The sequence below is a fragment of the Triturus cristatus genome, chromosome 7 (assembly GCF_964204655.1).
Source record: "Triturus cristatus chromosome 7, aTriCri1.1, whole genome shotgun sequence".
Classification (NCBI taxonomy): domain Eukaryota; kingdom Metazoa; phylum Chordata; class Amphibia; order Caudata; family Salamandridae; genus Triturus; species Triturus cristatus.
The window spans coordinates 540,760,507-540,774,464 of record NC_140590.1 but is presented as its reverse complement, the minus strand read 5'-3'; the positions used below and the strand labels follow the sequence as shown (position 1 = coordinate 540,774,464).

Genomic DNA, 13,958 nt, shown 5'->3' with positions numbered 1-13,958 from the left:
GGACTTAGACCTAAGAGATAAGTTCCTCCGAGCACCCCTCTTTGCAGACATACATCAGACGAACGCTGCAGACACACTACTTTATTACCAAATTAGGGCCACATACGGAGCCCTGCATTTCCAGCGCCACACCAGATGCTGCCCAAACTAGAACAGATGATTGGAAATGAATAACTCAACTGTACGCTGGAGTGCAGCAGCACACGCCTAAGACAGCACTGCTCGCAAAGTCCCGCTGGGAAACAGACCTAGGACCAGAATTCACAGAGGCACACTGGGATTTCTGCTGTGGACAATCAGACGGGCTGTCCCCAAACTACAGGCATAGGCTGATACACTTCAACTTCTTACGCGGCCTATATCGTACCCCGCTGCAGCTACACAGCCTAAGGCTAACAGACACTGAGAACTGTCCCAGATGTGGTGCCCCGGGGGCAGACTTCCTTCACCTGGCATGGGCCTGCCCAGAGATTGCGCGGTATTGGTCCATGGTGTTTGCGGCCATCCAGGCCTTGGTAGAGTTTTGTCTTTTTTTCCTCTATTCCTTCTTTTCTCTAACAGGTGTTTGTCAAAAGCATCTTTTTTCCCAAACGGGTTTCTCATGGCAACCGTCTAAGATCAAATATCTGGGTGTTTGGTTCGCTCCTCTCCTGTCTGATACGCTCAAATTTAATTTTGATTATGTCTTCAAGAAAATGGACACGGCTATTCAATGTTGGCACCCGCTCTTTCTGTCCTGGTGGGGTCGGCTCAATTCTATAAAAATGATGTTACCCCCTCTTCTTCTCTATACCATTTCCATGCTTCCAGTGCACATTCCAGTTTCCTTCTTTAAACGGATTGATTCCTTGTTGCTGAAATTCTTATGGAATGGCAAGCGTTCTCGGATAGCTTTGGCTTCATTGCGCAAAGATAAGGCCCAGTCTGGTGAACGCTTTCCGGATTTTAGAGAATACCACGAGCTTTCTCTCTGAAACAATCGACCCGTTGGTTCTCTTCTGATCTTCCGCACTATCCGCCTGTCTGGCTAAGTATGGAATCTTCCTTTCTGTCCCCCTTTACCTTTCACAAATTTTTATCCTTCACGTCTTCTTTAGTTCGCTTTCGTACGCCTGATATTTCTCATTCCCGTACTCTCCTTCTCCCTTACCTAATATCATCTTATCCCTCCCTTCTTTCTATTCACGAACAACCGATATGGCATAACTCTCTTTTCAGAATTCGTAATCGCACCATATTTTGGAAGACATGGCATTCTCGAGGATTGTGTTGGATCTCTCAATTAATTTCCCAAGATATTCCTCTCTCATTCCAGGAACTTCAATCCTCTTTCTCCCTGCCCTCTTCTGCTCGATTGCAATACAATGCCCTTCTCCCAGTCCTGATCTTATATCTTCGCTCCTTGGAGCCTCCTACCGATATTCCTTTGGACCGCAAAGCTACTTCTCTATTATTGAATACGTCTCCCTCAGCCTCTGCTATTTATAACTCTTTCCGATACTCCACTTACAGACTAAAGTCTAAAATCGAGAATGCATGGGAATTGGATCTTTCTCAGGATTGGCCAATACCTTTCTGGGACAAAATATGGACTAAGCTTCATAAAACCTCTAGAGCTGCTAATACTACCCAAACCTTATATTTTATTTATAACAGAACTTTATGTACTCCACATGCTTTATCCCGTTTTTCACCTGATATTAAACCTATTTGCTGGTCCTGTTCCTGTCCCGTTGCGGATCTCAAACACATGTTGTTTGAGAGCCCTCCTCTCTCCAAGTTCTGGCACCTAGTTTCGACGCAAAGACAAAAAATATTCCAACTTCAAATTCCCTTCTCCCCTTTACAAGTTTTTCTAGGTTCCCTATCACCGTCTCTACCGCAATCTCCCTCCCATTATTTACTACTTGACCTCCTAATTGCTGTGGCTTTCCATACCATTACTTCTAATTGGAAGCAGGCTGCAAATGTCTCCTATCAATCTTGGTGGAATGCAGTCTGCTTCCATCACCGCCTAGACACCAATTACGTATCTCCCGTTTCCCTAGCAATTAAACGCGATCTGATTTGGCTCCCTTTGATATCCTATCTCTCCTCCTTTGCTCCAGCACACGCCTCTCCAGACCCTGACACAGTTGAGGTACGTAAGCCGCCATGATTTTCTTGTTTCTTTAATGCCTTTTTGCTATGATATTGCGTTCTACTACATTATATGGTATTTTTCATTCCTATACGTAGGTTCTGTTCATGTAAACCTCATGCTTGTTATTTTTGCTTTTGTTGAGAATTTTTATTGAAATGCTTATTCTTTGTATATGCTTACCATGATGATTATACCCCTTTTCCCTGCCTTCTCCTTCCCTTCTTATTTCTTCAATAAACTCAAACTTAAAAAAAAAAAAGAGTTTTGTCTTGAGGGTACACAGTTGCTTGGCCGCCTAGAGTACGTAAAAGAGGTGCTGCCTGATAAGCGGAGACTGGTGGCCACGCTCCTGCTTCCGGCAAAACGCAGAGTAGCTATGGTATGGGGCAGACGACGTACACCAAGGGAGGGGGATTGGCTCCCTGATGCGGTCTACTGCAGTGACCAACTTTCGCATTATTGGGATTTAATGCTACCGAAGTCCTGCCCTAGAGACATCTGGGAACCACTGCGAGAATACTTAAACACTAGAGAGGATCAAAGAGCACCTTCTTCACATAGGGGCTCCCGAACCACATGAGACAAGGCAATCCAGACATAAGCCCCCCTCAGCCAGTGGCCTGATCTTCTGCATGCCATAAACAGACCAGGCACAATAGAAAGATAATAAACACGGGAGCGGGAGGAGCCTAGCGCACAACCAAGATGGCCGCATAGGCTTAAGGCTCTCGAGGGCCTTCGCATCCTCCCACGTCTATCCTGACTAAATCCTGCTAAATTTGACGGGCTTTTGCTGATGCATTCGCGCTGTGGTGCCACCCGTTTTCCGAATTCTGATCGGACGCCGGGAACCCGAATGGTTGCCCTCCGAAGTTTGCGGCCTGCTATTGCCTAGGTCCCGGTCTCGAGTTGGTGAGGTGCCCGGGTGCGAAGTGAACAACAGCGGCATGCAGGGCTTGACCTGCCCCGTGTCCCGCACTTTCACTTTAGTTTTCAAGTCTGTTGTTTGAGATCGGCTGAGGGACCCCGGTGTTTCAGAGGAGCGCGGACAGCGGAGTGTCTGGCCTGATCTTCGGACTATCCACGGACGTCCTGTCTGCGATCGCAGTGTCTGCTTAAATTAGTCAACGGGTCCCTGTCCCTGGCGGGTGCCAACCTTGGTGGCCTCCGGACGATGGCGGCGAGACTCGAAGGGGACAAGTCGAAATCTAAGTCCACCCGGAGGGGATCCTATGCTCAGGCCAACAACATGGACCGCTACGCGCAGCTAAAGGGATCCCCCGCTGGCCTGCATAAATCGCCTGAGCGGTCTAAAGAGCTTGCGGGCCCAGCGTCGGAATTTACCCTGCAGGACGTTATGGGCGCCATTGAGGAGATGAAGGCTGCTGTGGGTCAGCGATTTGATACCCTGGCACATAAGTTGGACGCGGTACTGATCGATGTGAATTTGGTCAGGGCAGACCTGTCCAAAACCAACGAGCAGGTCGACTCCTTGTCACAAGCGGCGTCGAGCCTAACTGTTGACGTGGCCGCCCTGCAGACGGAGGTCCGTAGGTTGCGGCTTGCCAGTGACCAGACTGATCGTCGACTTGAGGATTCGGAAAGCAGGGCTAGACGGAACAATGTCTGTATCATCGGAGTGCCGGAAAGATCGGAGGAATCTGCTGCTGATCTTTTTGTGGAGGATCTGGTGATCAATCGTCTTGCGCCCAAGGGATTGAGCAAGTTCTTTGCGGTGGAGCGGGCCCACAGGATTCCGGGTGGTGCGCCCAAAGTGGGTGCTCCCCCGCGGCCTATAATCGCCCGACTTTTTAACTTTCGGGATAGAGATGCTATCCTTCATGCGTCGCGGGTGGCTGGGCCGCTGAAGTTTGAGAACTCCAATGTTAGCTTTTATCCGGACTTCACGCAAGCGGTCCAGAAACAGCAGCTGGGATTTTTGGGTGTCAAGCGGCGCCTGAGGGACATGGAGCTGAAATACGCGATGTTATTCCCGGCGAGGTTGCGGGTTGAGTTCCAGGGTCGTTCCCACTTTTTTGACCGACCGGAGGCGGTTGGTGACTGGTTGGATGCCCTACCGCGGGGACAGGATCGAAACAATCGGGCGGAGGAGAGCGGACGGGATGTGGTGGAGCAGGACTAGAACTTGGTTCCTGGCGATGGACTAGATTGACTATTTTTTGCACCTTGGCTCAATTGCCCTCTAATCCGGCACATCATGCCCTTCAAATGTCTGGGGGTTGTGGGGAGCTTTTTGGGGTCCTTTCCTCCTTCTGGGGTTCTTTTGTGGTATATGTTAGGGCGACAGGCACACTGCAAGTTGGGGGGGCTGTTCGGGCTCAAGCAGGGGTGCAGGGAGGGGGGAGTTGTGGTTTTGGGTCTGTGGGGGAGGGGGGTTGTTGGGGATGGTTGTTGTTTTTTCATTACGCAGGGCAATGTGAAGTTGTTTGCTGATTTCTCCGGGTTGTGCTCTCCGGGATGTGGGTATCATGTGCGGGAGCGGGATGGGGGATAGGGGATTGCAAATCCTTTCGTGGAATGTAAATGGTCTGGGGGACAGGATCAAGCGCGGGGTGGTGTTACAGTTCTTGAAGCGGCTCTCGCCCGACATCGTTTTCCTGCAGGAGACACATTTGGTTGGGAACTCCTTCCAGGCCCTAAATAGGAGGGGCTATCGCCTTGCCGCTCACTCTGGTTTCACTTCTGGCTCTAAGGGAGTGGGCATCTTGGTTAGGACCTCCCTCCCATTGGCAGTGGACGAGGTGCTTCACGATGATATGGGCCGATATGTGGCGCTGGTGGGGAGATGGGAGGGCAGAACCATTTCACTGGTGGCTGTGTATGTGCCCCCGGGGTTGCAGACGACTACATTTGCTGACTTGGGGCGTTTGGTCCTGGGGCTCCCTGGAGGGGTTTTGGTGTTGGGTGGAGACTTTAATGCCGTGGTCTCTGGATTGGAGGACCGTCACTCCCCCAGGGATCTCCCTAGGGCTCAGGCCTGGTTGGGGAGTTTTTTGGACACTTTGGGACTGGTAGATTGCTGGAGAATGATGCACCCGGGACAAGCGCAGTATACCTTTCACTCGGGGGCCCATGGGAGTCTCTCGAGACTCGACTATATGCTCATGCCGGCGACCCAGGCGGGGATGATTGGGGAGGTGTGTCATGTAGCCAGAGGTATTTCTGACCATTCCCCTATATGGTTGCAATTGAGGGTTGACCCTGGCACAGAGGGAAGAGTGAAAAACAAATCAAGGAACTGGGGGTCTCATCAAATCCTGCAAATTGAGCGGAAATGTGAAATAGAGGGCTAATTAGTCCCACATAGCAGAGGAGGAAGTAAAAGAAAAAGAAAGACAGAGGGAAGAGTGGCACCTATTGGCCCCTGGTATCTTCGTAACCCTCAGATCCGTGCGGAGTTGGTCAAGTCCACTGATCACTACTTCACTGATAATGTGGGGTCGGTGTCGTCGGCCGTCTCCCTATGGGAGGCTTATAAAGTGGTGGTCAGGGGGCAGGCCTTGTCCCTTATCTCCCATACTAAGAGGTGCGAGAGAGCTGAGGTGGTTCGCCTGGAGGCTGAAATAGCTGAAATGGAGGAGGACTTGGAGCGTGGAGTTACTGAGGAGAAATTGCATGTTCTCAGCCTCAAACAGTCAGATTATAGAGCTCTAGTCACGGAAGCTGCTAAAGGGATGTATAGAGAGCAGCAAGGGCGACTGTATGACGTGGGGGATAAGGCCAGAGAGCGAGCAGGGTGGTGCCCGTTGTGGAGAGAATGGATGGAGTGCGTGTGACTGACCCTGTGGAGATTGTTGACTGCTTCGCGGATCACTTCCGCGGGGTATACTCTCCGGTTTCAGTGCGTTCGGAGGAGGATTCTCATCTGTTGCTTAGAGACATCACGCTGCCAACCTTATCGGAGGCGGATGCAATATTGATGGAGGCGAAGTTGTCGTCAGATGAGATCGCTTTGGCCATTCGCTCGATCGCGTCTGGTAAGGCGGTGGGTCCTAATGGTCTTCCCATTGAATTATATAAGTTGCGTCCTGATAAGATAGCGCCGTATCTTCGTGACATGTTTTCGGCGGCACGTGCGGCGGGCTCCCTTCCCCTTGACCAACGCCTCGCCACCATAGTGGTGATACACAAAGATGGGAAGCCGCGAGACCGCTGCGCCTCCTATAGGCCCATTTCGCTGTTGAACGCAGAACCCAAAATTCTGGCTAAGGTGTTGGCTAACCGACTGGTTCGGGTCGCGGGTGACTTGATTCATCAGGATCAGTCCGGTTTTATACCCCATCGGAATACCGCCCTAAATTTGAGGCGGTTGCACGGTGTGCTGGCTAGAGCCGAGTTTATACGGGAGCCGGCCATCTTGGCATCTTTAGATGCTACTATGGCGTTCGACACTTTGGAGTGGCCATATATTTGGGCCGTTTTGGCGAAATTTGGGTTTGGCCCTGAGTTTATTGGTTGGGTAAAATTGCTATACACTGACCCATTGGCTCAAGTGGTGGTGAATGGTAGGGTGTCGGCTCCCTTCGCACTGGGGAGGGGTACGCGACAGGGATGTCCGCTATCACCCCTTCTCTTTGCGCTTTCTTTGGAGCCTCTCGCCGCCTGGTTGCGTTGGGAGCCGTCGTTGCGAGGCATTAGATGGACGCCGGAGTTCGAAGACCGTGTCTCTCTTTACGCGGACGACATCCTCCTATATCTCACTTCCCCCCGACAGTCACTAATGGTATTGGTGGACGTGTTGACTTCCTTTGGCCGCAACTCCGGCCTGGTCATCAACTGGGCCAAATAGTGCGTCTACGTCCTCTCCGGGGACGCCCCCCTCCTGCCGCAAGACTGCCCTGTTCAGGTTGCTACCCTGGGGTTCAAATATTTGGGAATCTTTATCTCACTGGATCCCGCGGTCCGCTATGAGCGAAACCTTCTCCCTCCCCTCCAGCGACTGAAGGCCGACATCGCAAGATGGCGACGACTTCCGCTTTCACCGCTTGGACGGGCGGCATTGTTTAAAATGATGTCGCTGCCTCGCTTTTTGTACGCTTTGCAAAATACTCTGGATGTCGTGCCGGCCCGCTATTTCCGGGAGGTTGAGGGTCTTCAGCGTCAACTGTTTTGGGACGGGCGGCCACGGATTGCTCTCGCCAAGTTAACGCTCCCTTGGTACGATGGGGGGGTTGCACTCCCCGATATCAAACGATACTATTGGGCGTCTCAGTTGGCGGCTGTGAACCACGGGATATATGGTCCCGCCTTAAACCCTTAAACCCTGCGTTCGAGATGGATAAATTCCTGCTCCCGGGTGGGGATTATAATAGGGCGTTGTACTCGGTGACCCCGGACACGCGGCTGACGGGACCCACGCGGGTGGCGGTGCGTGTGTGGCACGCGGCGAATGCTGCGATGGGGTGGAGGGATCGCTTGACTCGGGCGACGCCGCTGTATGCCTCTGGGCGGTTGGGCTGTTTGTGGAGATCGAAAGGCTTTGAGAAATGGGACATGATTGGTATATGTAAGGTGGGTGATCTTTGGGTGAAGGGAGCTTTCAAAACGTTTGAAATGCTTAAAAAGGAATATAAATTGAACGATAGAGAGTACTTCCGATATGCTCAAGTCCACCATGCGCTGTGTTCGGTTTTTCCGGACGCTGCTGCCATCCCCGAGTATTCCCCCTTGGAGGATAGAGTGTTGGATGGCTATGTGCCCGACAGCACTATTTCTCTGATTTACAAGAAACTCATCAACGATCGCGCGGACTTGCTGCTCCGTCTGAGGGAGGCATGGACAGGCGATGGCTTAGAGCTGGATGATGAGGACTGGGTGTCGGCTGTGGCCTCCCCGAAGGAGGTGGCGATCCCGGCCCGCCTACGGTTTGTACAGCTGAAGATCCTCCATAGAGTGTATGTCACAGGGCCCGGTTTGCTGCGTATGGGTTATTCGATGGATGGATTGTGTAAGCGTGGATGTGGCCTGCCGGGCACGTTCCTTCATATATTGTGGGAATGTCCGGAGATTGTGCGATTCTGGAACGGTATCCATACCGTAATGGAGGGGGTCACGCACGTGGCCCTATTGCCAGAGGCTAGGAGGTGTTTGTTGAATGTCTGGGAACCGAATGATTGCAATGCGGCACAGACGCAGTGGATGACCTTGGGGTATATGGTGGCTAAGCGTAACATTACACAGCTATGGGGCTCCCCGAGGCCGCCCACGGTTGATGTATGGAAGGAGAATATGGACTGGTGTATGTTTCGGGAAAAGACGGTGTATGTGGCGAGAGGTAAGCCAGGGAAATGGAGTAGGGTATGGGGTCCGTGGAATTTATATCGAGGCCGTATCTGCGCCCCGCCTTTGCCATTAGAGGTCGATATTGCTTTGACCCCCTAGCCGCGCATTCTGCGGGAGTGTGTAATGTGTGTTCCATGCTTTGTTTTCCCATTGCCCCCCTTCACCGCTTCTGGACCAGAATCGCTTTGGACACTGTATGTTATTCCCCGTCCTGGGAAGAGCACGCTGCTATCTCGGACTCTCATTGCCTTGAGTGTGTTTTATGTTTAATAAAAAATGAAACCGTTGTCTTAAACTGCTCCTGGCCTATGGCCATGGCCTGTTATAGGTGCTTACGGACTGCCGGGTGCTTTGCCGCTGGTTCATTTGAATGTATGGCGTTACACTGCGGGCCCTCGGGCTCTATAGCGGCCGGCCCTGGTGGTTGTAGGCCCTTGTATGTCTTTTATTGTGTGCTAACGGTTTCTAATAAAATAAAAATTCAAAAAAAAATAAACACGGGAGCAGTTTCAGATATTACTTCAACGAAAGTAGAAAGGTGTGGCCGCCAGGCTCGGAATTTACACAATTGATAGGGTGGCCCAGTGGGACATGAATATGTCGGACTTATGGATCACAATGAAAGACTTTCCCGCTTTCCTGTTTCCATTTTCATTTGTCTCTTCTGCTTCATGAGGTGCCATTTGCTTTCGTTTTTTTTCTTCTTCAGCGTATATTACAGTTATGGGGCCTTTAGGTAAACTGACTATTTCATCTTTCCAAGCCACAATGGGAATGATAAGGCGCTGATGTATTGCATATGATTGTTATTTAAAAAAATCATAATTAGGAAGAAAAAGAAAGGTTTCTGTCATCCTGAAGACCCTGAAGAGCAAGTTCAACTGGAGTTGATACGCAAGTGAACCATCCAATGACACAATGATTGGGGAGTAGTTATACTATACGAGTCTGAGTTTAACACCCATTAAAGCCTGATAGTTTTGTAGTATGTAGCATTTTGGAAGAACAACTAATTGGGCACATTAACGTTTCCTCTCATTCCCTTTTCTGTATTATAACAGCGTATGGTACCTAGATCCCATTGGCTTAACATCTGTATCCTTTAAATCCATAAACCGTTTTCTTTTAACTACTTCTGGTTTGAAAATGTTATAGGTATTTTTTAACTGTAATGTTTTGGTTTTGCTGTTCATGTGCTACATGTATGACTTGCTGCTTTTGCCAAGGTACTATCGGTAAGCTCAGGATTGCTTACAGAAACCAGTATACTTCAAGGCACTGGACTGTCGTAAATTGTGGGAGCTCAGCCACGTATTAAGACTGAGGCCTCTCAACCCAGTGGTCTAACATTCTGGTTCCCTACAGTTGGGATATGCAATCTTTTGAGACCAAGGGTAACATAACAGTGGTGATGGAAGGAGAACTGGAAGAAGGCCTGATCGTCCACCTGCATTTAAAACAGGCCGGCAGGGGGGCATAGTCTTGGCGGGGAGGGCACTGGGTCTTTTTTGTGACGGAGTTCCTCTCCGCCAAGATATAAATCTGGCCCAAAGTTTTAGCCAGGTCATGTATTGTGTTGATTTTGGGGTTATCAAGGTTTTCTTAATTATTGACAAGAGTGCTTAGGTTCATGTGCGTGCCATCAATGGAAGAGTCACTAATAATTATTTGGTTGGTGTTAGAAATGATTGGGAAGTCGTCAATGCATGAGTGATGGGCAAGGCTTTACAGTTGATGATGAAACAGTTGTCAAAGAGCATATACTATACTGTGGAGGTACAAGAGATTTTGGCATCTTTTTTGTCATTGATGAGTAGGACAATATATATAATATTGATAATATTTTAGCTCAAAAGAATTGGTTAATCTTGTAATCCTGGGGTGCATGCTTGAGATGCATTCCAAATATGTGTTATCTCCTTAGATCTTTTTAAGGAACAGTTTGAGAGGACTTTGGGAATGTCTTATAGGCCTTGACAGGAGGCTCAGCCATGGCTAGAAATTACCCCATCTGAGCTATCCAGAGACCGTGACTTAAAGAGTAGAGAAAGGCTACAAATGCCGTTTGACTGATGCTATATCACTTTCCATCTTCAAATAATTATAAATTGTTGAAAATCTTGAAATGTGGATTCCTTTTACAGGAGGTGAGGCATGCTGGACTCCAGAAAATTACTTAGCCATAGTGCAGACACAGACAATGAGGTGAATAAGCTAAAAACATTACTGTACTGAGAGTTTTAATACTAAGGACATCCCAAGTCTAATGGCAGAGAATGATTCAAAGCAAGCAAGTCTATGAAAGATTCACAGGTAGAGAAATGCAGAATATCTGGTTTTCAGACCAAATCCTCACCGAGTTTGTGATCTTTCCAATGTTTCTTTTATCTGCTGTGTCTTACCTAAAAGCAGTGAGTGTTTGAACGATACACTACATAAAAACAGTTTCCTCCTTACCCAGGCTTCAACTCAGACTGGTGTCTCACAGCACTGTATCGGATTGCGATGGTGCATGCTCTGGACAGGCTGTGGGCGGCCGCTCTGACAGTGATGGAGCGCATGAACACCATGGTACCGTAGGTCAATTTATCGCTCACCGGCTTTACATATGTTCCATTGGGCTCCACCTGAAGAAAGGCAACAAATATCTATCCAGAGGATCCAATATGGTTACTGGCAAATCTTGCAGCTACTAATAACCAACAAGATGGCAGACTCATCAATGGGGTGGTGGGCCAATGGAGGAAAGCAGTCAGACTTGCTATGAAAGCAATGCCACGAGAGGACTGTTGCAGCAACATCACCAAGGGAACTAGCGGCAACAGTTGCAGTTGGGTAAAAAAGACTTATAAAATACCTGATCCTGTGTTTGACAGCACAACCATTCCTTACCCGGGCATACTTCATTAGCATGTTCTCCCGAGGGATGCGAACGTTGTCCAGTTTCAAAAAGCCATTATCACTGTCCTCAAAGCCAAACTTAGGCCCGATGTCCCCCACAGTCACACCTGTATCAAAATTAGCATCAATCAGACTTTTGCAAGGGAGAATTATTTTATCATTTGTTAGATGTAAAGATTCACCTGAAGGTACTTTGGTGCCCAGTTCTATTACAAAAGTTCCTCACTAAAGCATGTTATGCCAAGAATCACATTAAAAGCTAGAAAGAGTCAGTCTTCAAAAATGTACTTAAATTCAACATAAGTTGTTCCACACATTGTTTGCTTGGCATACTATTCCTCAATTTTGCTGCATGCATTGACAAAGTTCTGACCCCAACATAGTTTTATGAAATCTTGAAATAGCAAGTACAGAGACCTTTTCAAATCTTCAAATCCTTGGTTTGTAAAAAGTGAATTTCTTGAATATAGGGTTTGTGCTATGGCCATAAAGTGATTTGCATACCAGAGAGAGGGACTTAAATGCTATCCTTTGCTTACTGCAAGCCAGTGGAGTTTGGCAGAGCTGGAGATACTGAATAATCTTTTTTTTAATTATATATTTGCATATCTGTGGCATTTTGGGTAAGTTGTAATTCATTCATTGATTTCTCAGGAAGATCCAGGTAGACCGTATGAACTGGATTCTTTTGTGGTATAGAAAATAGATGGATGGTCAGTTTCAGAATCCTCAGTTGAAGAAAACAGGCGCTCAACATGCTTAATTTGATCGTCTAGCTTAATATCCATGTAAAGGTTTACACCAACGTTTCTCACACATTGAACTGGTACAGGGTTTTAATCTAACAATGGTGACTAAAATAACAACTCTACACAGTTAACAGATGAAAGGGAGCTAGACTTTCTATTTTCATCTGGTTTAGTTTAGGTTGGTTTGGATTATCCACAGCTGAACTCTTGTCAGAGAATTGCACAGATTTTCAGCTTTAACACCAGGGTCACAATCAACTGTAAAATGGATCTGAGTACCATCAGCATATAAGAATTGCAATAATCCCTAGAACTAGCTCAAATGGGCCGCTAAGACCATATATAAATGGAAAGGCATGGGGGGATAACACCGACCCCTGTGGTACCCCATGGTTTCAGACAAATTAGTCCATCATGATTTGTTAAAAAGACACTGACCACCAAGCCAAATGAGATGAGGTGCAAGTGAACTGCCCAATGCCACGATTAGTAACTGGATTAAGAATGGAATCCTAAAACATGGCCGGAATCTGAGGTAATTTTGTTACATCCCAAGTGTTCTCAGAAAATTTCTGTTTGCACCACAGGCCTCATACATCTGATGAGTCCTCATCTGGAAGCCCAGGCCTTGGCTTTCCCATGCGGAGAATATATATTGGTGCAGCCCCCAACATATGTGCACTCTCTTCCCCCACCCCCTACTGCGGGGATATATTCTCACCTGAAAGTGGTTGATGAGTGTCCATGTGGCGTATGGGCACAATGAAAGAATGAAGGCCCTTGCACTGTCCTTGGGTGTACAGCTGTGCCATCACAATTGCGTGGTTTGAGGTCTTTCCAACTACAAAGCAATATGGAGAGTGCAGAGAAGGGTTACAGTTAACAATGCATACAGAAGTACAAGGTGGTACCATCTTCTTTACACCCTCCTTCATCTGGACACTCAGGATACTAACTCACCCTAGACTATTCCAAACTTGGTGAGTCGCCAATACCTTAGTACTAGGAATTTCTATCTTATATCCCCAACAAAGCTTCCTGCGGTTGTACTTTTATCTCACCTTTAAATCACTTTGACTATGTCACTCCAAACCTTTAATAAGTTACATCTTCTGCTCCAGTTCCTTCCTTCTAGGCTGTTCTTCCTCTCTTCTTCTGCTCCAATTCTTTTTAAATTACTCCTCAGACTCAGATTACTGCTACCTCATAGCGATGGTTTTCAACCCCACTTCTTCTCAGGGCTTAAGCTCCCTTTGTTAATTTTTCGCTCTCACGTCTTTCACTCACCCAAAGTTCTTTTCATCTCAATCACAGAGCACTCTAACATCAACCGTCCAGATCTGTAGGGCCCTCCTCTAGCTTCCGCACTACACTTGATCCCTCCCCACTATAAAAACCAGCCCACACATTTCTTACATCAGCATTCCTACTGGAAGAACGGACAATGCAGAGTGGACTATGGATAAAGGCCTGCCAAGGGACTAGTCACTGAATTCACTATTCACTGTTACCTGCCCAATCCAGAACCTCTTTGGCCATGGTACAATCCCAGCTAACTGGACTGGATGAAAACACTGCTTTGAACCTGGATCTTGGGCTAGACACTCTCCATTCCAAGTGATGGTGCGTGCTTAATCTTTCATGTTGTGCTAGGTTGGCACGCTGGGAGTGATAAATTATAGTTTAAAGTGCTTGTCCTGTTGTTTTTGCTGATTTTGGGGGCTTGTTCCTTAATTTAGTCACAGGACACTTTACCCCCTTCTATGCTCACAACACTTTGGCTCATAAATGTTATGTTCTAGCACTGTTTTGTTCCTTATTCTGTACCAACCACAGTTTCTACAATAGGAACCCATGAACTG

At 48.0% G+C, this 13,958-nt stretch overlaps 1 protein-coding gene across 1 annotated transcript in view; it reads right to left on the bottom strand.

Annotated features, from left to right (window-relative positions):
* Nucleotides 1–13,958, bottom strand: part of LOC146810055 (peroxisomal acyl-coenzyme A oxidase 1-like) — a 350,345-nt gene that overhangs the window by 158,603 nt on the left and 177,784 nt on the right. The window contains exons 5-7 of the mRNA XM_085616950.1: nucleotides 12,818–12,937; nucleotides 11,339–11,454; nucleotides 10,904–11,073 (exon numbers count right to left, since the gene is read on the bottom strand). Of these exons, the coding sequence (XP_085473076.1) occupies nucleotides 10,904–11,073; nucleotides 11,339–11,454; nucleotides 12,818–12,937 (406 nt within the window). The remainder of the gene's footprint in view (nucleotides 1–10,903; nucleotides 11,074–11,338; nucleotides 11,455–12,817; nucleotides 12,938–13,958) is intronic.